Here is a 24,538-nt window from a genome sequence, read left to right on the forward strand (position 1 = left end):
CTATGTAATTTACAAATAAACTTGTTGAAACGTAAATCTTGCGTGCCTACTACAGATTTTTTGGAAAATGATTTGACTACCAAAATAAGAGGTTAGTAGAAATTCATTACTTGTGTACATACCCATACATTCTATGTACCGTATAAAAGTACGTATATAAGTGTGCAGTCACAGTGTGCGGGGAGAGGGCAGCTGGAGTTTTTGCGGGTAACGCAAACATATATTTTTGTCAGTGATTTCCGCTCACTCGCTCCGCTCGCCTCATTCCAAATGTTATCTGCATAAGGATTCCACTGCCCGCTCCACACACTTAAAGTCAGCTGTAGCTCAAATTTTAATACTAGTAAATTAATAGGCTTTCGATTTTTATTCTGTAAAGACAATGGCATAAAGTTAAAAGTCAAATCCAAAGCAAGCTGACTGCTATGTAGCGTTACAGCGTTACAGCGTTACACACGTTAACACCACAAATTAGTTTAAAGGTAAAACTTACTGTCCCATACGTATGTATGGATCCGAAAAGGGACTAATTTATTTTCAAAACCCTTTTCTGTCCCTTCTCTAGTTTGCACGCGAAAGTTTTTGGTTTCCAATCTAATAATTACGACAATTACTTATTATAACGCGTTTTCATAGTACTATTAGTGAATTAAAGTTGAGATACTAATAATTAAGGCAATAGTGACGAAAAGACGTATTGCGAGAAACAAACAATCACACACACAAACATAGCTAAAGAAAATGACAACGATGAATAGAATACAAATATTTTTGGTTACAGAAGAGGAGAGAAGACATTTGAGATGGGTAAAAGGCCCTCTGAATCTAAGCGCAAAGACAAAGATGGAGAAACGAAAGTTCTATTCAAAAAGTCAAACGCAACCATGTTCGTACACTCAAGAACTGGTTCGGCGACATCACAGCTATTTTCTAGAAGCGGTATGCTACTCATCAAGAAGAACTTAGAGAACAATCACAATTACTACACGGACAGAGGCAAACTTAAAAGGGATTTGAGTGTTGAAACAGACTTTTGTATAATGCGCAGGTACTACAGAGGTAAGAAGAACAAATTGTCCACACAAGACGGCTCCGCCAAGTCCAAATACTCCACAGTAGTCGACACAGAAGTGGAAACTATAGAAGAGTTCCCAGATATGAGTGCCTGTGGTGATAATGATACTGATAATAAAAGTAATCCACCTCTAGATCTAGCATCAGTAATGCTAGATAATCTTAAAGATCTCATTAACCAATGGATTCAAAAACATTTGCTAGAGAATAAAGATACAAAACAGAAAATAGATACAGTGTTGGATAATTTAATGCAGAAGTTAGATCAAAAAGGGAATTTAGGATCATCTTCGGGATCTACATATGTCCTGCACAGGGAAGCTACCAACCAAGAAGTTAAAAACAAAAAGGTTTCGACCGCGTCCATTACTCGTCAATATTGCAAACATTCACGTAATGTAAAAGTTGGATCTTCCAGTAACATCAGTGAAAAGTCGTCATCCCTCACTCTCCCTTTACAATACAAAGATATCAGAATTATCTCTACTTTGAGTATTCCAAGAAGTTTCCATAAAAGGGGAATGGAAGAAAAGAAAGATGAGCACGGCTCTTGGTACAAGATGAAGAAAATCAAACATAAGAATATAATTCTTTCCATTGATAAGTCAAATAAACTAATAGATTCATCGAGCTACGATTTAGTGGCGATATCTACTAAATCATTGACGAAAAGATGCAATTACGATATGAATGTAAAGAAGAAAAAGCGTCATATTGTATTTTTTCCAAAGCCTTTTTATAAAAGCGCTACAGATATTTCAAGTACTACAAATAATGAACACTCCAAGATTAATAACATTGAGATTACTAAACATCATTTAGATGATATGCCGAGCGTTTTGAAAAGCCTTTACTACAATGATCCTGTTATAACAAGTACACTTGATAAAAATATTCAATATGACACTAGAAATGATAATTGCACCATGACTGAAAAAAATTCGAATGAATTAATAAATAAAGCTAGATCTGAAAAGACAAAAGATGGATACGTTAAAATAAAGAATGGTAAATGCCTGTATGAGGGTGATCAAAGCGAACCCATCGTTACTATTGATTTTGTAGATCAAAAAGTTAAATATCCTACTCCGAAAAATTCCAAAACTATGAAAATTACTAAAGAAGAAAATCTCAAAATTAGTAAGAGCTATAAGAAAATTTCAGACAAAGGTAAAATTAACAAACGGAAGAAGCGTACACCAAATAAATTGACCTCGAATTTTAAAACACCCAAATACCAAAATATTCACAACAAACAATTTACGTTTCTCTACAAGAAAGCAAATGATCAAATGTCTCAAGGCAAAGAATTCATGAAACATTGTCAAAATATTATCCAGTATTTTGAAGATTACAATGGAAACAAAAATATCAAACTAGATGTTCGCATAAATGTATTCCCGATATTTGAAAATAGGACCAAAGATGTATGTACAAATATTAGTAACGAAGCTTCTGGTATTCATGATACTATGGGTGGCCCTACTCTCCTGTACAATGTGCGACCTACTCAAGAATGTGCACCGGTACAAATAGATGAAGAATCTTTAAAAGATCCAACAGAAAACAGTTCATGTAACTACGTTCCTGAAATCATTCCCCTACTTGATGGCGCAGTTAGTCAAACTAAATACATTTTCAATGAGAATCCAAGAGAAAAACTAGACACAGTTTCTAAACATAACAGTGTTATAGAACAAGGTACTTTAACAAGTGAACTAGAGATAGTGCAAGAGATTAGTGAGCTTCGATCAGTTATAAAAGATTTGGCTGCAGCAGCTGAAAAATTTGTAAGTGAGCAGGTGAAAAGAGACTCGAATAAGTCAAATGCTCAACAAACCAACATTTCGGGAAACGAAAGCAACATTTTCATATCCAGTCCAAAAGCAGAAACAGCTAATCAAAAAAATCCATCCATAGCTGTACAATATTCCAGAGAGTTTAACGAGAAACAGAAACTGCTATCGGGCTTGAAGATATCTAAAGAACCAAAAAAGAAAGACAATTTTGAGTTTTACAATAGACTCGCCAAGAAAAGCACTTCGTACCGTATTATTGATAGCGAGTCTATACTCAGAGTGACGGACATGACATCTAAAGGTAATGAGTTTAACGAATACAAGCTGATGCATGCTGACGAAGCTTTAACGTGTTGTTTACCTAAATCAAGATCTTTATTTGAAATGACATCAGATCAAATACATGGGCGAAAACTAATAGCCATGTACTGTGATGGATATCAGAAATGTACCCAATGTCGTGTCTGTAGTGTGCATCCAGCTCCATCTTCAAGTTCAGAAAGTTCAAAAAGCACTTTTAAAAATTGGTTCTGTAGGAAAAGGAAGGTCGACAGGTGTTGTGTGAAGAAGAAAGAAACTCCTCCTCCCGCTAAAAAAAAGAAAAAAAAGAAAGTCGAAAAGAGTTTATCATCATGTGTGTGTAGATTGGCTTCTATGTCTGCAGATTCGGAGCCGCAAGAGAAGCCAGAAAAGCAAGAGAAACCAAAGAAAAAAAAAAAGAAAGTAGAAAAGAGTTTATCATCATGTGTGTGTAGAATGACTAGTGACGCAGATTCGGATCCTAATAATATAACCATGTTGAAACCAGAGAGTCTAAATTTTGGTTACTCTTCTACGATGTCCATTCCTCAAGAAAAACCGCATGAAAAGGTGAAAGAGAAACGGAATTATTTGGATGAAGAAAACAACATAAGTGTGTGTTGTGACATGACCAAGCAAAAATGTAAGAAAGTGCGCAAAGGAATGGGCTTCGGTGAAGGTTGTGTGTACTGTTTATTAATGTGGATACCTATCTTAATCATATTAATTTTGCTATACGTATTCGTGTTAAAAAAGAATATGAATTACCCCGACGAAGTGAGGGTCGTCGGCCGACAAGGACCGGAGAGAGCGACAACCAGACCCATTCCGCGGCGGAACCAGTCTTCACTCTTTTATGTTAAACTTGCTGATTTAGGATTTTAACGCGGTGTTGTTGTTTTTATTTATATTTGTTTTTACTTTCTAAATAAAATTATAATCCATGCTTTGTTTTTCTTCAACATTACCTTGAAGGCCTTTTTGCCAGAAAAAATACATGTGCATCTTATTTTGTATTTTTTTTCTCAGGTGACAGGAGTAATTTTGAATCTAAATGGAAACAACTAAAGAATCAATCATGAAAAAGGGAAAAAGACCAAAATCAGCAACGAGATACCCTAAGAGAATGCCCACGTATGTTGTAGCGTTTGCTGTTCAGGAAAGTCATGATGATCCACCAACAAATCAGCAAATACCTAAAAAGCGAAGTTTCGAAACTGGTACACCAAGTATCAGATCAATCTCACCTTGTGGTTCCATCAATTCATCAAACACGTTTACCATAACTCCGACTGAAAAACGTTCTCATGACATAGCAACGATCAGTGAAGTAAAGATTGATATTATAGATGAAAACCAATGTGGCGATGTAGAAAAGAAGTCCCCTCAAATAAGCAGCTACTTTTTGCTGGATAATAGGATAGCGGACGAACAGCCCGAAATAATATTCAATGCATCAAAACATATAAAAAAAAGTAAAGAAAACAACAAATTTACCAGGAAGAAACCCAGGAAAAACAAACGTGTCATCAAGTTCAAGAATGTACATTTCAAATATAAAAATCCTAAAAATAACATCTCTAGAAGGCTTGAAAAGTATTATGAAAAAACAAAAATGAATTCACCAAATGCTGAACAAATCCAGAAACAGATTTGTTCCAACGTTTTATCAAAAGTGGTTTCTAGATCGCGAGTTCTGAAAAAAGTACTAGCGAAAGAAAACCTGCTTGACGAAGCCGGTCGAATTTCCTTTTCTGATGGTACGAGCATTAATGACTTCGACGACGGCTCCCTTAGTTCTTCACCCTCAACTACCAAAAAATCTTTCGTAAGTCACACAAGTCAGAATACCTTAGTACGCAAAGGCTCATCAACATCATCAAGAAATGATGACTTTTACAGCATAAAAACTGCAAATTCAGTAATACAAGTATCTTCAGATATTACACCTTATAAAACTGATATAGTCAATATTGCTGTCGCAGTGGCTTTTAACTCAGCAAAGCCAAAAAACAATCCAGATGTTATCACCCCAAGTATTCACGAGACATTTATGCAAAAAGTAAATTTAACCAGCCAAGAAACATTTTTTGCGAACAATACCGAACTTACGTCGGAAACACCTTCTGAAGAAGAACCCAAGTACTTCAAAATTAAGTACGATGAACTCCCTCCGATGGATCTAAATGACCTCACCCCGATTAACAACAATAAAAAAGAATTCGGAAAAGAATCCCACACAATAGACAGCAAAAATATGGTTGGCATAATGTCTAGTGAGGACGATACTTTTGTTATCGCTCGAACAAGTTCCGATTTCAATAAATCAAGTATCAACTCTGGCTTCACTTTTACATCTAACTCAGATACAACGTTACGGACTGAAATTGAACAACCACTCAAGAAAGATGAATTTGCTACCCAAATTAATAACCTACCAAGTTTGTTAGACAAAGTGATTAATCTTGGATTATATCCAGGAATAACACCTTCAACTAGCTCCGGGGCAAACTTCGAAAATGAATTGAACGATGTCTCAATAACGGATAAGAAACCATTAAGCTTTACAATAATCCCAAATAACAAAGGTGACGATCTTCCTGAAGATTTTAAAAATAACTTAACCATTCTAAGAAAGCCTTATGAAGTAGACAAGGTGATGAGCCCTCAGAAACTTCCCATACCAAACGAAGTACCCATAAAAACTAAACTTAAAGACGCAGACAGACCTCCGAGAAGAACAGGCGCTGATGAAGTCAGAAATAAATATCCCACAGACTTGGGCGAGATGTGGGAGCGACTGACTTTGGTATTAGATTTAGCTGTTCAGAGATTGGAGACTACTTTAGCTGACAAGATTGCTAAGGACGTAAAAGCTTCTCTAGCAATCTTCAATCAGCAAGAATATAGAGTACCAAAATTAGAAACCCGACTATTGCAAACGACACCTGTGCCAACCACGCACGAAAGACCGATCCCGGTGATGTCACACAAAGAAGTATTCGTAGTAGAAGACCATCTTAAACAAGATACAAGTACATACGTGCAGTGCGATTTGGTGCATAACCACGTTATAGATCAGCTAATGCACCATTTGAGTGTAGATGGGCAGCAACTGATACCGACTTCCACAATGTCATTAAAGAAGTTAATGAAACCGCAGCTTATAAAAGATTATTATGAGATTTTGAAGACGCCTACAACGGTCGTTGATAGTACTATATTAGAAGTAGGGAGAGGAGATACGGTGACTGTTTCGACGGCCACAGCTGAGATCCGCAGAGAACAGGGATTAGCTCACAAGATCCTGTTGTCCGGGACATTGACGTTTATCAGAGAGAATTTGTTCATACTCACGAGTGTGCCTACCTTTTTCGTTGTACTGTTATGTCTTTACGGAATTCTTCTAATTATAATGAAACCTATGTAATTTTGGTGAGTGATTTTTGAGTTTTATTGGTTAACCTTTCAGTTGCTGAGGTTGTGACTTTTTTCGGGCGACGCTATTTATGAAATTATTTTAACATTAATACGCAATACAGATCACATTCAAAAATCTATGTAAATAAAATAAAGCTGAACAGGTTATTTCTTTCAACACGCCAATCTTAGGAACTGCTGGTGTGATTTGAAAATATATTTCAGTATTTGATAGCCCATTTATCGAGGGAAGCTACATTTTATCCGGTAAAAACAGTTCCCTCTAGATTGCAGCTGGTACCACGTGTGATTAAATAATTCAACATTTAAAATAAATAATATTTTTTATTTTAAACATATCCGTGACTTTTCTGTCGCAACGCAAAATAAATTAAATATTTCATATTTACATAGTTTGAATATCCTGTTTTCTGTTATTACATTAAATAAAATATGCAGGTAACAAAATGTTTAAATAATACTAATTCGGGTAATAAATAATCAATAAGCAATTTCTAACAGAACTTTAACATCTGCTTGAAAATTCTTGATTCAATTTACCAAACGGACTAATTAAAATCATGTTTCCCTAGAAATTGTGAATGATCTTTTATCCCACGACAACGGGTGAGCCATATCTGTGTGTGCAATTAATTATACATATACATAGTCATTGAATGCGTAAGGCCGTATACAGAAAGAAAGCTGGAAGAAGCTGGAAACTTATAAGCGCTTATCGGCGCTTGACAGCGCTGGTAACTCGCGCAGGAAAATATAAATATGAGCACTCGCTTACAAGTTTCCAGCCTTCTTTCTGTATACGGCCTAAGCTCGGGAGCGCTCAGTAGTGGCCGAGTCGCCGAGACATACAAAGACTATATGCATGTACAAGTTAGTTAGATCACCTGTTTTCGTAAGAAAAAACATCATATATTACATATAACAATTTTATGGGCAGTTTTACGGTAAGTTGCACTATCCTACATCCTACATCCTACATATATTATAAACGTGAATGTTTGTGAGAATGTATGGATGTATGTTTGTTATTCAATCACGCAAAAACGGCTGGACCGATTTGATTGAAATTTGGTATGTAGATAGGTGATACCCTGGATTAACACATAGGCTACTTTTTATCAACATACCACGCGGGTGAAGCCGCTGGCGGAAGCTAGTTTAACTATAACTATAACCGAACCATTTTCAAATGTCTAACCGATTTGACCAATGGACGACATTTTCACGGCTAGTTATTACTAAAATTAAATGATGTAACTCACTCTTAGAGTGGTTAAATTCATATTTTTACGTCGATTCTAAACTGAATCGAATCCAGAAACTAATTTGAAATAAACTGTACACTCGCTGGCAAAAAAATGTACACAATGATAAAGCGAATTAATAAAAGCGTGATATAAAATGAAACAATATTATCAGAAAGAGACAAAATGTTCCCATAATGTAATAGAAGTTGCGAATAGACGGTTTGACTTTTCAATTCAATATTTAACTTTCCAATGGCCAAGCAATTATGATATTATCAAAGTTCTGTCAAAAATTACAATGGTATCTTAATGTCTATTGTATTGCTGTCGGTTTGTTCATTGTCCTTGTGCCAATACCAAGTGTCCTGATCTGTCCAATGTGAAAACCGGACGGACGCGACGACTCCTGAAAATGATGATAATTTTAAATTAAAATCGATATGTAGTCATTTTGTAAAATTGAAGAGTTTGTTTGATCGCTTATTTCTCAATAACTATGCGTTGAATTTGAAAAAAATATTCAATGTTTGATAGCGCACTCATCGAGTAAGGAAATAAGCTTTTTATCAAGATGCACGGGAAAAGTTCTCATAGGATGCAAATTCATTTGTGCATGCACTACATGCTCTAAAAAACCATTGTATTCTCAAAAAGTATTTTAACCAATTTAAAAAATGTTAACTAGATATATGCTTGATCTTAAACGTGTTGTGTTGTATATCATAAACATTTTTTGAATACTTTTATAACTAACCCATATTTATTGCACGTAAGTGTAACTGTCGCTTACCTTAGCTTAGCGCTCTTCTTCCTGTTGCCATCAGCAATGGCCACAGCCTGAGCTACCACTGGCCCATCATCAGTCACATCCTGGCAAAATGAAATATAATATATGCCTATTAATATTATTAACGCGAAAGTTTGTATGTCTGTACGGATGCTTGTGCCTCTTTCACGCAAAAACACTAGATGGATTTTGATGAAACTTGACAGTAAAAGTACGTTTAGTAATGTGAGACTTTCTCTGTATTTCGTCTGGCAGTCGTTACGGGTAGGCTAGAAAGGCTCCCATCATGTTCCTTCTTAAGCCCTCTATGTACCAGGGCCGCGGTAACTATCGAAAAATCTCGCAGCCCCGGCAGACTTTGGCCCTGGTGGCCCCCACTGGGGTTTGAAAGTCTGACAACCCATCTCACTAAGGGGTATTGGGTTGCCCAGGTAATAGTCCCCAGGCCGGCGAACAAATTTTTTTTTGATACATATACATTTAAGACTTTGTGAGTGCCTTCCTTACGATGAGTCCGACAAACTTTTCGGATGCGCAAATTTTGGTGCCGCTGCGTTTTTTAATGCTTGACTCCTGAAATTGTCGATATGACGTCACTATGGCTCTTCGTACATACACGTTTCATCTTTTGAGAATCGTTTAATAAAGTTAACTAGAGAATGGTGGTCAACTTGTCCGATAAAGATCGTGCTGCGTTTGGAGTGTCCACCATCCTGAAAATGTCGATATGACGTCACTATGACTCTTCGTACATACCTGTTTCATTTTTTGAGATTCGTTTAACAAAGTTAACTAGAAAATGGTGGTCAACTTGTCCGATAAAGATCGTGCTGCGTTTGGAGTGTCCACCATCCTGAAAATGTCGGTATGACGTCACTACGACTCTTCGTACATATCTGTTTCATTTTTTGAGATTTGTTTAATAAAGTTAACTAGAAAATTATGGTAAGCTTGTCCGACAAAGATCATGCTGCATATGGAGTGTCCACCGTCCGGAAAATATAGATATATTTTAAGATTTGGTATAAAGTACTGACAATTGGTGTGAAGTATGTTAATAGTAAATGTTGCATTTAGAAAGTCGTTTCGAATGATATATGTATCATTACTACAGGAGGGATTTATTAACTTGAAAACACCTATCGATAAAATAATCTTATATAAGCTCTAGCTTCTGAAATACTAACAATTCGCCGAAGTTTTTTTAATATGAAATGTTGCATTTAAAAACGTCTTTTGAATGATGTATAACTCATTACTAGAGATGGGATTTATTTAATTGAAAACATCTATCAATAATTATAATTTTAAATAAGCTCTAGCTTCTAAACTACTAACAATTTGTCGGAAGTATGTTAACACGAAATGTTTCATTTGGAAAGGTTTTTCAAATAATATATAATTTGTTACTAAAGAAGTAATGGATTAGCTTGACAGAACCTACCGATAATATATTCTTAGAAAAGCTCTAGCTTTTAAAGTACTAACAATTTTTCGGAGTTATGCTAATACAACCTTGCGCTTAAAAAGATCTTTTGATTGAAATATGGCTCATAACTTCAAGTGAGATGTTATTCCTTAACACAATGTAAAGTATCAATAATATGCCTTAGGTCAGTTATGTCTTCCAAAATACTAAGAATCGGTAAGTGGTATGTTAAGACGGAATATAGCGCTTAAAAAGATCTTTCGATTGACATATGGTTCATACCTAGAGGTGGGACATTATTCCCTAACATAGTAAAACCTATCGATAATACGCCTTATTTGGGCTATATCTTCTAAAATACTAAGAATTGATAAGTGGTATGTTGAGACAAAATGTTGCACTTAAAAAGACCTTTTGATTGATATATAGTCCATTAATAGATGTGGGATATTATTCCTTAACATAATATAAACTATCAACAATACGTCTTAGTCAGGCTAGTTTTTCTAAAATAGTAATTAAAATTGGTAAGTAGTATGCCAATTTAATATACTTAAATAATGCACGTGAATATTTAAGTCAGAAATTGACAAAAAGAATAAACTTCTTCCGATTGTAATATTTTTTTCTCATTTTCTTGTCGAACTGACTATTTGCCTCACTACATTTGTCGGACAAGTCGATATTTGCAATAAGAATAGTATTATCTATCATTGTTGTATTTGACCGACATGTATGTATGGGGAGACACAGTGACGTCATATCGACATGTTTCGGATGGTGGACACTACAAACGCAGCATGATCTTTATCGGACAAGTTGACCACAATTTTCTAGTTAACTTTATTAAACAAACCTCAAAAAATGAAACGTGTATGTACGAAGAGTCGTAGTGACGTCATACCGACATTTTCAGGATGGTGGACACTCCAAACGCAGCACGATCTTTATCGGACAAGTTGACCACCATTCTCTAGTTAACTTTATTAAACGAATCTCAAAAAATGAAACGTGTATGTACGAAGAGCCATAGTGCCGTCATATCGACAATTTCAGGAGTCAAGCATTAAAAAACGCAGCGGCACCAAACTTTGCGCATTCAAAAAGTTTGTCGGACTCATCGTAAAGAAGACACTCACAAAGTCTTAAATGTATATGTATCAAAAAAAATTTTGTTCGCCGGCCTGGGGACTATAAATGGAATAAGGATGTCAGGTAGGCTGTCGTTGAATTTATAACACTGGTACATAACAACTAGCCTAACATAAGGAAAAGGCTAGGCAGATAATATTACATACCTCTACAGTCGATTCGGTAGTAGTGATGGATCCTGGCGCCGCTTGCACTCTCGGCACGGGGTAGGGGGAGCCATATTGTGGTTGAACACGGGGCTGAGTCCTGGTTATAAATAATAATAATTAGGTTATTTAAGATAAGATAACTAAATAGTTTAACTCCGTAGTTAATGTTTGTTTAAATTGCGAGTTCACCGAAAACGTAAACGTCGGTTTTTCTTAAAACGTCTGTCTACTTTGACAATTGTGATTTATAGTAGGTATATGTTCGTTCGGTCCGTTTTAAGCTAAGGGTGTTGGGTTGTCCAGATAACCACCAGGTAACCAGAATTTAACCTTATTTCTATTTTAGACATGTATAAGTGCTTTTAAAATCCTAAATGAAATAAATGTTTTGACTTTGAAACCATGTCAGATAGGCAGACGTTACATATAGGTAAATCACTGGTACTGAGTCCGGATAGACTGGAAATGGCTAAGCAGATGATGATGATTATAAGCACCTACTAATATTAATAGACTGTGATGATGACTAACCTACCCCAAGCCACAAACAATTGCCAACGCAGTATAAACAGCCTACTATCGTCACGAAAGTCGCATATAAGACGTATTACATTAAAATACATCAGTATGCACCCTCAAACAGGGCAATGTCTATTGTTACGAGAACATTTACATTTGCAGTCGTACGTGCGTCGGACGTAAGGTAAAGCACACACTTTGCGATTTTGAAACGCGTAAACGCGTTTTGTGTTTTGTGAACGAAAATGTAAAAGAAAATGCTTAAAAGATTTGTACCCACAACTAACATAACTAATGAAATAAAAGACGAAAATTGGATGTGATAAAACTTAAAATAATATGATAATTTATAAGAGTTCGAACTAACTGAAAATATTCTTCACCAAATGAAATGACACCTAATAAAACATTTTGATTAGAAAAATATCACATTCGTTCACATTTAAACTACTCACTCCTGTTATTTATTCAGTACTGTTTATTCTACTTATAAAACGTCTCAGAACATTATCCTCAACACTCTCCATAAAATAATCACCAAATAAAATTACCAATTCAATCCACATCACAGCCTTCGATTGCGACAAAACTACAAAACGCGACACAGATACCCGACCTTCACGACAATCGCATGTCTGCATGCACTATTACCCACATTAGGATTCTAAAGGAACTTCGACTAACCTTGCTCCAAAGGCCGTGGCGACTGCTGTGGCTGTTCTCCCTTCATCCTGGCTGTCTTCTTGATCCTGGGGTTCATCCAGGTCATTCCCTTGCTGGTTTACATCTAGACCACTTTGGAGAGCATCTGGACTTTGGCCTTTATTCTGGAATTGAGTTTGTTGCTCAAATTGCGCTTGTTGCTGAAATAACTGCGCTTGCTGTTGTTGTTGTAATTGCGCTAAATCTTGCCCAGGGTAGTTTATAAGCTGGGCTTGAATGTAACCAGGTTGGGGTTGAAATTGAGCTTGGTATTGGTTAGCTGGGACAACGAATGGTTGCTGATATAACTGGGGCTGGTCGTTTGATTCGACGTCTCGACTTTCTTGGTCAGATTGGGGCTGGAATTGGCCTGGCTGGGGCTGGAATGGAGCCGGCTGGGGCTGGAATTGCGCTGGCTGGGGTTGGAACTGAGCTGCTTGAGGCTGAAACTGCGCTGGTTGAGGCTGAAATTGAGCTGGTTGAGGTTGAAATTGGACAGTCGCAGGTTGATACTGATTGGGTTGTTGTGGCTGAGGTTGGAACTGAACCGTCTGGGGTTGGTACTGATCTACTTCTTGAGGTTGAGGCTGGAATTGAGCTGGTTGCAGTTGGTTGACACTCTGAGGCTGTAACACTACTGGTTGTGTGGTAAACTGTGGAACAGGTTGTAATTGTTGCTGAGGGAAAGCATTCACAGTTTGGTATTGAGGAACTGGTTCAGCATTAGGCTGTCCATAGAAACCCTGAGGCTGTACTGCCTGAGCTGGTTGCACTGAAACTGGCTCTGCTTGGAATTGCGGCTGTTGATAAGCAGTCACAGGTTGAATCTGAGGCTGAGGTTGAGGAGCTACCAACAAAGCAGGACTTTGGAAACCTTGCTCAACTTTCTGCTGCTGCAGTTGCTGCTGAGCTATAATCGAAGGTAAAGCAGCGAAATGGGTCTGAGCATCAAACCCAGCGACTTGCTTTTGTGACTGAACAGGTTGCAAATACAGAGGTGATCTTAGCTGACCAAACTGCTGTAAAGGAACAAATTGTGGCTGCAATTGTAACTGAGCTAGAGAACTTAAGAACAGTTCTCCTGGATACTCTTGAATCTTTTGTTTTTCTACTGAAACTTTAGGGTCTTTTTCATCATCATCCAAGGTTTCTCCTTCATTTAAATTTAGTTCTGTAGTGGTTACTGGTGTGGTAGCTTCGGTAGTTGGTGCTTCGGTTGTCGAAGTGGTTCTGGGGGCGAATTGGGCAGGGATCTGGGGTTTGGGGAGCCGGTTTGCAGCGAGCTGGACGTCTCTTTGTCGCTGTCTTTCGAATTCGCGGTAGCGTTGCTGTTGTTCTTGGTACTGTGAATAAATATTAGTTTGTTATCAGAAGATCCTGATTATGTCACTATTACATAAGATTTTGCTATTATGTCATCCATTATTTTTATCGTTTTAACCGTAAGCTGTGCCTCGTGGTTTCACCCGCGTCTCGAGGGAATACATTTCCGCAGATGGATCTAAAATTACACATGTCCTGGCTCTGGCTCTAGACTACTCATTTAATTGATTCAGTGGTTTTGATGTGAAAGCGAGACCTAGTTGCTTTCGCACTTACAATATTATGGGTATTTACATGTTACTTTTACCTATGTTTTACAAATAATAAATACTTTGTCTTCGGGTAACGATATTTTTTTTCTTTCACTACAAGTGAAAGAAAAAAGTCGTCTTTCCACATTTACCTGAGTCTGCCTCAATCCTTGATCCAGATTCTGCAGATCAGAATTGAAAGCCTGTCCAACGTTCTGCCTGCCGTTCACCGGTGACCTTTGGAAGAAAGGCACCTCCTCCCTCTGAGGAGGTAGACCCTGGACTGATACGTCTTCCTCTTGAGGAGTTCCGTATTCCACGTTGGTGTTTGGGTTCCGAGGGTCTAAAGGTAGGCCTGCCGGTGGAAGGTATTGTGATGGCTGCTGGAAATGAGGATTAAGTTAGTGGTGTACATAGAATATGAAATTCGGGACAGTTATTTTTTTGTTCAAGGGAAATTGATTATATCTGTGATGAACCAATTATTTTGGACTAAAAATGTAAAAAAGCTTTTGGGTCGTGAAATCGAATCAGTCTTTTGCTGCTTTTTATTTAGTGTAAATTTTTAGTGGTGGTACATAGCAGTTAAAGCAAGTTACAAAATTAACTGGCTTGGACTCAGGATTTTTTTAAATTTATTAACCTTGTTTTTTCGAAATCACATACCATCATTAAACAGCACAAAACTGACTCAGCTTATATAGCAATTTTCATCTGACTTATTATAAGACCCTGAAAAAGCCTGTTGACTTTTAATGACTTCGACTTTAAATGAAACCTACCTGTTCTTGTCCTCTCTGAGGCAACACGAAGGCAGGTCCGTCAGGCCTCCACCCGCTCGGCGCGTAGGGCGCCGGGGGCTCCGCTACCGCCCCGCTTACTAACAACGATATCACAGCCAACAGCTCCTGTATTAAAAACTAGAATTAATAAATTGATAAAATCTAAAAACATTTATTGAAACTTGGCTGCTAAACAGCACTTTTTGAACGTCAAAAAATTTACAAAAGACAGCCCCCAAAACGCCCACCCTTCACCACTTCCTATGTGTTTTTGCTGTGTGAAGAAGAAGTGGTGCAACAAACTCCTCAGTAACACATGTTGCCACTGATGATGTTTCTTTTTTTATTAGCTAAATCACTCTTTTGCCAGCAGTTTCAATAGAGTCCCGTGAGGACTAAAAGTAGTCTATAGCCTTCCACGTCAACTGGGCTGGTAAAAGCACAAAAAAAAGTCTTATATAGATCCCTCAGAAGATCACGCTCAACCAAACAAAGACTTACAAGCCAAACCTCTGAAATAACTTATAAATCAGAATTTCATAAAGATATTTTTATCCAGATGCAGGAAAAAAACAGGTCGTGGGTGAAACCACGAGAAACAATTACTTATATGTAACAGAAAAAAAACATTAAATACTACCCTCTTACTAAAATCTTAACAATAATATTTAAATACGTACAAAATGAATTCTTGTTACAGTGATTAACCTGAGGTTAATAAGGGTTTCTATCGGACCCTCTCGGCCGCAACCCCTGTTAGGGGCGCGTATTTAATTGGAAACAATAACGATAATATTCTGAAAACGCAAATTTTGATCACGGATATAATTTTTCTAAGCAGCAATGCCGATGGGAAATCTGATATTAGCATTCAGAGTTAACATGTTTTGCTTAACATCAGATAATTTCTAATTACTTAATGTCATCATAATAATTTTAACATTTCTGACCACTCCGCTCCAGGTTCCTTAAGCTTAGTGAGCTTCTTGGTGAAAACTGTATGAAAATCTATTCAGTAGTTTTTGACACTATCTCGAGAGATATTTTCAGTTATTATATTTTTATATTCTCCGTTGGTTATCGTTATAGATATAGGGTGCAACTGGGTTTTAGTGTTACACGTTAGTTAGGGGAACAAGCAAAACCATGAACAACCTACAACACCAATAAAGAAATACATGTCTGCTTTTAAATAACATAGAAAAACCCCATGGACAGAGGCTACCTCGAGTAAATAGTGGTTAATAGTAGTTATGTATTAGTCGTACATATACTTGAGCAACAGTATAGAATGAAATTACGTTATTACTATACATAGCTTATGTTCTTACAAACAACAATATGATGCAATCTAACTACTAGGGGTTTTGAAATGTGGTAATTTTGATGGCACATAATCAATTTGTTATTTTTTAAGTTTGAATAAAAGGGGTGACTAAGTAGTTTTATTTGTTTGGCAAGGCTTTCGGTGAATTTTCGTGGCCAAGCATTTTTTTTTTAATTTTAGTCATTTGCTAAAAATAATTAACTTTAATTGTAATTTTTACACAGTTTGGTCAATAATTTAATCATTAAATATTAATAAAAAAAACTGCACTTCAAAGAAACGTCAAAACCAATCCACAACATAACACGACAACCCTAACAAAATGTAATTTAAAAAAAAACAACTTATTCCTATCAAAAAACCAAATCCATAATTCCAACACAAGCACACAAACACACAAACACTATTTAAATTTTAAACATTTAAAAAAAGAACGTGTGATCACCTTCATTTTCGTGGACTTTCGTTCATCACTCGACGCCTGCGCATTGCTTTTATAGACAATAGTGTTTCGTATTGGCATTCGATGCGCGCGCAGCCGACCTTAAGTTTGTAGGGCTGCCACTTTTTCAGTATAGAAGGTGGTTGAAACAAATTATAGCTTTGCTTGAGTAATTTTGTAACTAAACAGGATGATAAATAAAAATTATTTAATGTAGATATACTGTATAGTAATAAAATGTGTAATAATATAATGTATGGTACTTAATTTCTTTTTAGCAAATAAATTACGCTAGTAAATAACAACAAATATTTATTAAAAAAGATGTAGAAATAAGAGATTAGACAATATTTATTACCTAAGTACTTACATTTTAGCCACTTTTTCTTCTAGCCGCTTCTTCCAGTTTTTACTCAGATACTTTCAGACCTTTTTCACCTGGATGAAAAAAAATGCGTATTTTCTTTTAAAAAAATATGCATAACATATAGAGAGATATTTTCGTATTTATGTAAATCAGTATGGATATGATTTCTGTAAAGTTATTATAACTATGAACATTTTGTTAATTCTAAGATTAACAAAACAAATATGCTAATCCATTGATTGACTGTACAATGATAAAGAGTTTTTATTAAACCCATTAATAAACAATAAAGTTCCCATCACACGGAAACTCTTAATTGATCTTACTGATAAACGTTCTTTGTCACTTACCTATACCAGTAATTATCTACAAATAAAATATTTTCGATCAAAAATATGGTAACACACAGAAATTAAATCAGTTACAAGTATTATGAAAAAAATAGTACAGACCATTTTACGTTATACGAGAAATAATTACCTCTTTTGCAGATTAACATTGGTTACAAATACCTCTAATATCATTTTATTTACTTTTTGATAATAAAGAGAATGTGCCAACCCTAAACAATTGACTTACAAAATATGACTCACTGCCAGCCCTTAGTGCTCTTAAAAGGACCACGTGATGCATGGTCCTTAATAAGTGCCAATGGGTTATTTTTAGTCCATACAATATGACCGCTGGAAAAAATCTCCCAAATCCGTCCCATACTAGTCTTTGGAATGTTTCCACCAAACTTGGTAATACTACATTTTTAGGGTTCCGTACCCAAAGGGTAAAACGGGACCCTATTGTTTTCTCCTCTGTCCGTCCGTCCGTCCGTCTATCACCAGGCTGTATCTCATGAACCGTGATAGTTAGAGAGTTGAAATTTTCACAGATGATGTATTTCCGTTGCCGCTATAACAACAAATACTGAAAACTAGAATCAAATAAATATTTTATACAACAAACGTGATTTTTTGCTCGATTTCGATAAATACACATGTACCTATAGAATATTACTTTGGATGGGACGCGCACGAAGGGTTCCGTACGAACCCTTCGTGCGCGAGTCCGACTCGCACTTGGCCGGTTTTTACCAGCTTCTATCGTTAAGTGGTTTTAACCGCGTCCTTTGGAAATTCCCGTATCCTGATAAAAAGCATCCTACAGCCTTCCTCGATTATAAAACATTGAAATATTTTTTCAAATAGACCAGTTCAGACCAGTAATCATCCTCCGAGCCTTTTTTCCAACTATGTTGGGGTCCGCTTCCAGTCTAACTGGATGTAGCTGAGTACCAGTGTTTTACAAGGAGCGACTGCCCTATTTGACCTCCTCAACCCAGTTACCCGGGCAACCCAATACACCTTCAGACCAGTAAGTTCCTGATAAAAGCGCGTCCAAAAACAAGCCTTGCATAAAAACTTTCCCCCGTCTGAAGCTTTAAGAGTTTATTCTAACTTATAACCCATATTCAAATAATTTGTGATCAAAAATATCCTAAGGTAACATAATCAAAATAAGACATTTACTGACACCATTCGTTTTGGCATTCCGCCGGTGTTATGAAAAACCCTTAACCATTGTGAGCACGTTCCGTATGTCTGTTTGAAGTCTGTCGCGTTCTGACATAGTTTTTATACTTACTTATGTCATATTGTGTTTGCTGTGATTACTGTGAGTTGCAAGTTTGAATTTATGAGATAGGATTATAAGAAACACTGTAAATACTATAAAAAAAAACAGTGCTCTTAAAACAAATTGGTGCAGTTTATTTTTCTTAATTTTATTTAATGTTCTGTAAATTAAATAAGGTTAAAAATTTCGATTCCCCAAATTATGATCTATGCAATTTTGGCTACATCTTCCTTTAAACCTTGTCACTTATCCATTTTTGACCTCCACTATTTTACCTTCTCGACGTCAGTTAGCCTTCTTAAAAACCTTTGAACCGATTTATCATTCGGTATTCAGATAGTCTAGAGCTTGAGAAAGGATATAATATACATAGGCTTTTAATCAGTAGCGGGAATTTGTTCTCCTAGGGCGGGAGCAAAACCAGGTGAACCTAACTAGTAAGAAATATTCACAATCTGCATCTCTTCTCAGAAAGATAACCAATCTAGTTTGGTAAATGCTAAACTTAGATTTCCCTTCCATTCATTTTTGCCTACATCATCAAAATATTTCATCTCAATAATTGAAAGAGCTACAAATATACAGTTTCCCACTATATAACCCGGGGGACAGAACGAGTTTCTGATATTTAGGTCAACACAAAATTGGGACACATGTTTACTTAACTTTATATTATTTACACCTACTGCAGAAAGTGGTATGAGCAAGTGTTAGCACCATTGGGCTGCTATGCAGACCATGTCCCACCTCATCGCATGTCCACTGTGCCCTGAAACTTGCTCGGGGCAGGACCTCATGAGCGCATCCGGCCGTGCTCTCGCTGTGGCGGCATACTGGGCTGACAAAGTGTAGTCTATAAGACATGTCATCGACACGAAAGAAGAAGCACCATTGATATTTCTGAGTTAGGCTTGCTCATGCTTTACCATGGTTAATGGGTAACCATGGGTAGGTTCTATTGACCTACTTCACGCATTGGGGATAAAAATCAAATCTACAACCTTTTCCACCGCACACGCTATGTGAATCAGTTCAGCCGTTTTACGCAATAGAAATACTAGTTTTTATACATACTAAAACAAGACTCTATTGTTTTCGCTCCTCTGTCCGTCCGTCCGTCCGTCCGTCCGTCCGTCCGTCCGTCTGTCACCAGGCTGTATCTCATGAACCGTGATAGTCAGAGAGCTGAAATTTTTACAGATGATGTATTTTTGTTGCCGCTATAACAACAAATACTGAAAACTCGAATCAAATAAATATTTTGGGGGGCCCCCATACAACAAACGTGATTTTTTGTCCGTTTTATTAATAATGGTACGGAACCCTTCGTGCGCGAGTCCAACTCGCTCTTGGCCGGTTTTTATAAGAATAACAATATACCAATTTTAATCGAGTCAACAAGCATCGATTCAACATTGGCTGAAAAACAGCACTCTTCGAACGTCACCACTATTCACCACTTCCTATGTTTGCTGGGAAGAAGAACTGACGCAAAAGACTCTACTCAAATCAAATCCCAAACACAAAATAAGATCAATAAGAATTCAGTCAAAGAAACATAAAGAATCTCCTATGAAAAAACACTCAACGTACAAACAACTTATAAATAAAAAATGTAAAACAGAAAATCCGTACTCAAAAAATTTAATATCTTCATCCAAAAAGTCTTGTAGAAATTTCTCAAACGATTCATCATTCACAAACCGAAAACCGGGGCTCACATCCTCCGTCGTATTTATTAAATTTTCATTTAATATAAGCTGAGTTGAGAGAAAATATTAAAATGTGTTCTGGCTTTGATCCAAGTGTATCCATTGTACTATTTGGCGGGCACCCTGCATTGTAAACAGAAAAGGTGCCGTTTACATGGTATTACCAATATTTGGTGTAAGATTGGCTATATAAAATATATTTTCATCATCTCCCGGGCCTTTTTTCCCAATATGTTGGGGGTCGGCTACCAGTCTAACTTGATGCAGTGGAGTACCAGTGTTTTACAAGGAGCGTCTGCCTATCTGACCTCCTCAACCCAGTTACCCGGGCAACCCAATATCCCTTGGTAAGACTTGTTGTCAGATTTACTAGATTACTACCTTACCTTACCGTACCTTGGTACTGACTACCTTTAACGACTGCCAAAGATGTTCAATCTCCGCCGAGACCTACCGTTTAACGTGCCCTCCGAAACACAATCATTGATGTCTAAGATATACTTAGAAAAGTTGTACTGGTATTGGTACTTGAATGGCTTGTAATCGAACCCACACTTGAGAGGTTGCTTCTCTACTCGCTAGGCCACCACGATTTCTTAATTATCAGTCTTTTAGTGAAAGTAAGAAATCAGAGCAAAGTTAATTGGTGTATTATAACAATTTTATGAGAATAGTGAATTGCTACCTGGAGGTGGCCATGATAATCATCCTGATACAGTTATATAAAGTATATAGGTGAAACCATAGTAAACAGCTAGTACATTCATAACGGTTATTTGCCTCACCCGTAAAGGGAAATCGACCAGTTGGTCAAACTGTTATGGTGTTTATTCAAGCAGAAATTCTAAGACTGGATGGGATACCAATTGAGGGCAACGGGTGCCATTGCAAGGAACTTCAAATACATAAACTGGTGAAGGGTGTATTTGTGTACATACATACTATTCGGGTTAACAGGTATGATGTTCATAAATCAATTCTGTGTAGGAAATCATTCAATGACCCCTCCCAATATGGGTGCAGCGTGAGGGAGTGTCAGACTGTTACTGAAACCCACCATGTTCCTTCTGGAGCCCTTTGTGTACCAGGGCCGCGGTAACTTTTTCCAATAATCCCGCAGCCCCGGCAGGCTTTGGCCCTGGTGGCCCCACTGGGATGTTGATAAAGCTGACATATAAAAAAAACTACAAAGAATGGTGGTCGTGTTAAGGACACGTTAGTAAATAGAAAAATATAGGTCATCATTTATGAATCATCATATGGGTGAGCAGAAAGGGACAAACAAACAATAGATGATCAGTCATCTTTGGAAACACAAAGTACCTATATACGTACATTCTTCTTCTATTGTAAACGTAAACCATTGGGGAAATAATCGGAAATTCTCGTCTATTAAATCTATTTATACTTTTGGATTTCGCTAACCAGAGTTAGCTTTCCTAAGCTACATAGCAAAACTTCTTTATAAATATACCAAGAGTACATCATTTAAACAATATCAAGACTATCTGCGATCTCAATGAAGTTGTAAATACTGATTATTATGCACAGGACACAACGTTTCCACATTTGGCAATGTACCGGTATCTGAATATCAATGACCACGTCAAGTGTACGAATTGCGATGGTCAAGATTTTAAGGACGATGGTGAAGGAATTTCCATGATGGCTTAAGGTTTTGTAAGGTTCTATGTAGGCAGTATTGTGAAGAAAGACCTTATTAGATATTTGGTTAAGAAATAACCAAATAGGAGATTTTTCTGAAGTTTGTGGAATGTATCAAAGTACTGATAGAAACCCATCAGGTTATTTTTGTCTCGAAGTCGAATAGCGTAACTGCTTTGCTCGGGACAAATCGCTGTATGGGTTTTGAGAAAGGACATTGTTCAATTTTGGCCTAAGAACCGATGTGAATATAAATTATACTATAATTTTTATTTATTTTTATATTGTTTGAAACATATTTTAGTATTCCACGGACACTTCAAATAAATAAATTCCAAATAAAAAGTAGGGTCACAATTATTGATGCCTTATAAAATGTTTCCGTCAGCCAGTGCTGCCAGTTTCGGAAGTTTTCGGGATTTCGGTAAATACGGATCGAATTGAGAACCTACTTTCCGAAGTCGGTTATTAAAATTAGTTGGTAACACTTTATTCATTTAAATACCTAAACTGACTAGCTAGAAAAAAGCTAGTATTCTGTATAATGTTTTAAGATGGTTTTGAGCGAATCGCGAATTTCTAGCTTGGCATTCGAGTAGGATTATAGTTTTCGTAATTGGCAACACTGGTGTACTTCAGTCAGTTTGCTAGAAGTCAGTTTGATTGGTTTGATTGCTTTGCGACTATCGTTTCTTTTGTGATTTTCTATGCGTTTCATGGTTTTATTCTAACAACTTTGGCTTGATTACGGACTCCGATTAGATTGCGTACTTGGTAGACTCGGCTTTGTGTAAAGAACTGGATTTTACTAGCATTTTCGGATATTTCTCTGTCTGTGATCGAATTTAGTTATATTATAATTACAACAATGGATGCAGAATATAGTATATTGTATAAATTGTGGATCTGCTGGAGGTTCTTTGGTATTAGAAAACGAAGATATACTTCGTTGCATACAACAATGGACTGTTCCCCGTATGGTAAGTGGTCTACGAAAGTGTTTTTCTAATTTTGATAAGAATGTTACTACCTACTTATGTTTTCATAAGCACACAATATCTCGGTTTTCAAATCAATTGCCACAATTGCAAGTTACTTGATATTTACTAATGATTTTTTGTATTTATTATTACAGGTTGAAGCTCATGACCTTATATGTACGACGTGTTGGTCTGAAGCAGTCGAGCATAATAAGATGCAATGCACTGTTGGACGCAATTGTGTACTTTGTAAGAAGCTCCTACCATCAGGCATACTGTTGCAATTGTATCGTTGGGCGTAGAACAGTGGGCTGTTGTGCCCACATAATGACTATTATCTGGTATTTAAGCTGGGCGAGATACCAAAGCTCAGTTCTTAGATATATTATTGAGAAATATTGATGATTAAAAACCTTTAATTGAATATAAATATTGTTTTTATTGCACATCCTCGAAAACCTCTTTCATTGTTATTATTGGTAAACCTTACTTTAACTGTTAAATTATTTTGTGTGGTAATGACATTTTTAGTATGGTCTGTGCCTTCTTGGTAATAGACCGCGGGTTCGATTCCCGCCTTATGGCATGTAGATAGCTAGGTAACTGTCTAATATAAAAGTAGTAACAATCATTTAAATAAATAATTCTCCATCGTAATAATATCGATATTTTATGAATTGTGGTGAATGGAACTCTTCCATTTTGGAAACTTATGCGTTTTATCACAAATCCAAAGTGGATTCACTATATATTAAGAAACGTAACGTTGAAAGCAAAAGCGTTTAGGTAGTTGTTTTTCATAAAAATTCTAAGCATTTATGAAAACTAGTCACACGCCCCGTCTTCGCACGGTGGCAATGTAAAACCTTGGTGTAAACCTTCCTCTTGACCTACTCTATCTATTAAAAAAAATCGCACCCAAATCCATTGCGTAGTTTTAAAGATCTAAAGCATTCAAAGGGACAGACAGAAAATGCAACTTTATAAAATGATCATTGTCAAAGAATTATCTTAAACTTGACTATTTACTATCTCTTTTCCTAGTATCTAGTAGAGTAGTCTTTTCCTAGATCTAGAAGAGAACATATAGAGCTGTACATAGTATTGTTGATTTTTTGTATAGTGTAGTTTGATAATACTACTCTGATATTTCACGCAAGCTTGGTTATTTTTTATTTATAACCTCAAAATATTAACTTTTTTCGTAATTATTTTAGTTTCCTGAAGTGTCCGTTCGTGAAAACTTATTTCATAGGATCCCATATAATTTTAAGAGTTTATAGAAGTCACTTTCCATTCGAACGGTTCTTAGGCAGAACATGTATGGAGCCGGAACAATGTCCTTTCACAAAACACATTGGACTCTGGAAGTTGGTGACTAATACACTCGTGCCTCGGAGAGAATATTCCCACCAATCTTGCGACTGATCTATCTTCGGTCTCGTCGGATTGCCATCCCATCGA

General features: G+C 36.6%; 2 protein-coding genes across 3 annotated transcripts; one reads left to right on the forward strand and one right to left on the reverse strand.

Moving 5' to 3' along the window:
• The first annotated feature begins 803 nt into the window (after positions 1-803).
• Positions 804-4,058, forward strand: LOC124643139. Its single transcript, XM_047182007.1, has one exon. It carries the CDS (start codon positions 804-806, stop codon positions 4,056-4,058), a length of 3,255 nt encoding a protein of 1,084 aa, XP_047037963.1.
• Positions 4,059-7,773: 3,715 nt separating this feature from the next.
• LOC124643147 (chromatin modification-related protein eaf-1-like) lies at positions 7,774-16,765 on the reverse strand. Of its 2 annotated transcripts, none has more exons than XM_047182021.1 (7): positions 16,728-16,765; positions 14,956-15,081; positions 14,326-14,553; positions 12,582-13,942; positions 11,376-11,475; positions 8,652-8,731; positions 7,774-8,267 (listed from the first exon to the last, which is right to left on the reverse strand). In XM_047182021.1, exons 1-7 carry the CDS (start codon positions 16,731-16,733, stop codon positions 8,198-8,200), a joined length of 1,971 nt encoding a protein of 656 aa, XP_047037977.1. In that variant the 5' UTR covers positions 16,734-16,765; the 3' UTR covers positions 7,774-8,197. The 2 variants fall into 2 exon arrangements, with proteins under 2 accessions (XP_047037977.1, XP_047037976.1); XM_047182020.1 differs by having other exon boundaries at positions 14,326-14,556.
• Positions 16,766-24,538: the final 7,773 nt, after the last annotated feature.

This window comes from Helicoverpa zea, chromosome 26 (assembly GCF_022581195.2).
Source record: "Helicoverpa zea isolate HzStark_Cry1AcR chromosome 26, ilHelZeax1.1, whole genome shotgun sequence".
Classification (NCBI taxonomy): domain Eukaryota; kingdom Metazoa; phylum Arthropoda; class Insecta; order Lepidoptera; family Noctuidae; genus Helicoverpa; species Helicoverpa zea.

Coding starts and splice junctions, on each gene's coding strand:
- LOC124643139 (XM_047182007.1), top strand. CDS start 804: ATGGGTAAAAGGCCCTCTGAATCTAAGCGCAAAGACAAAGATGGAGAA.
- LOC124643147 (XM_047182020.1), bottom strand. Junction 11,476..12,581: donor GCCACGGCCTTTGGAGCAAG/GTTAGTCGAAGT, acceptor ATTTATAACCAG/GACTCAGCCCCGTGTTCAAC. Junction 8,732..11,375: donor CTACCGAATCGACTGTAGAG/GTATGTAATATT, acceptor TCATTTTGCCAG/GATGTGACTGATGATGGGCC.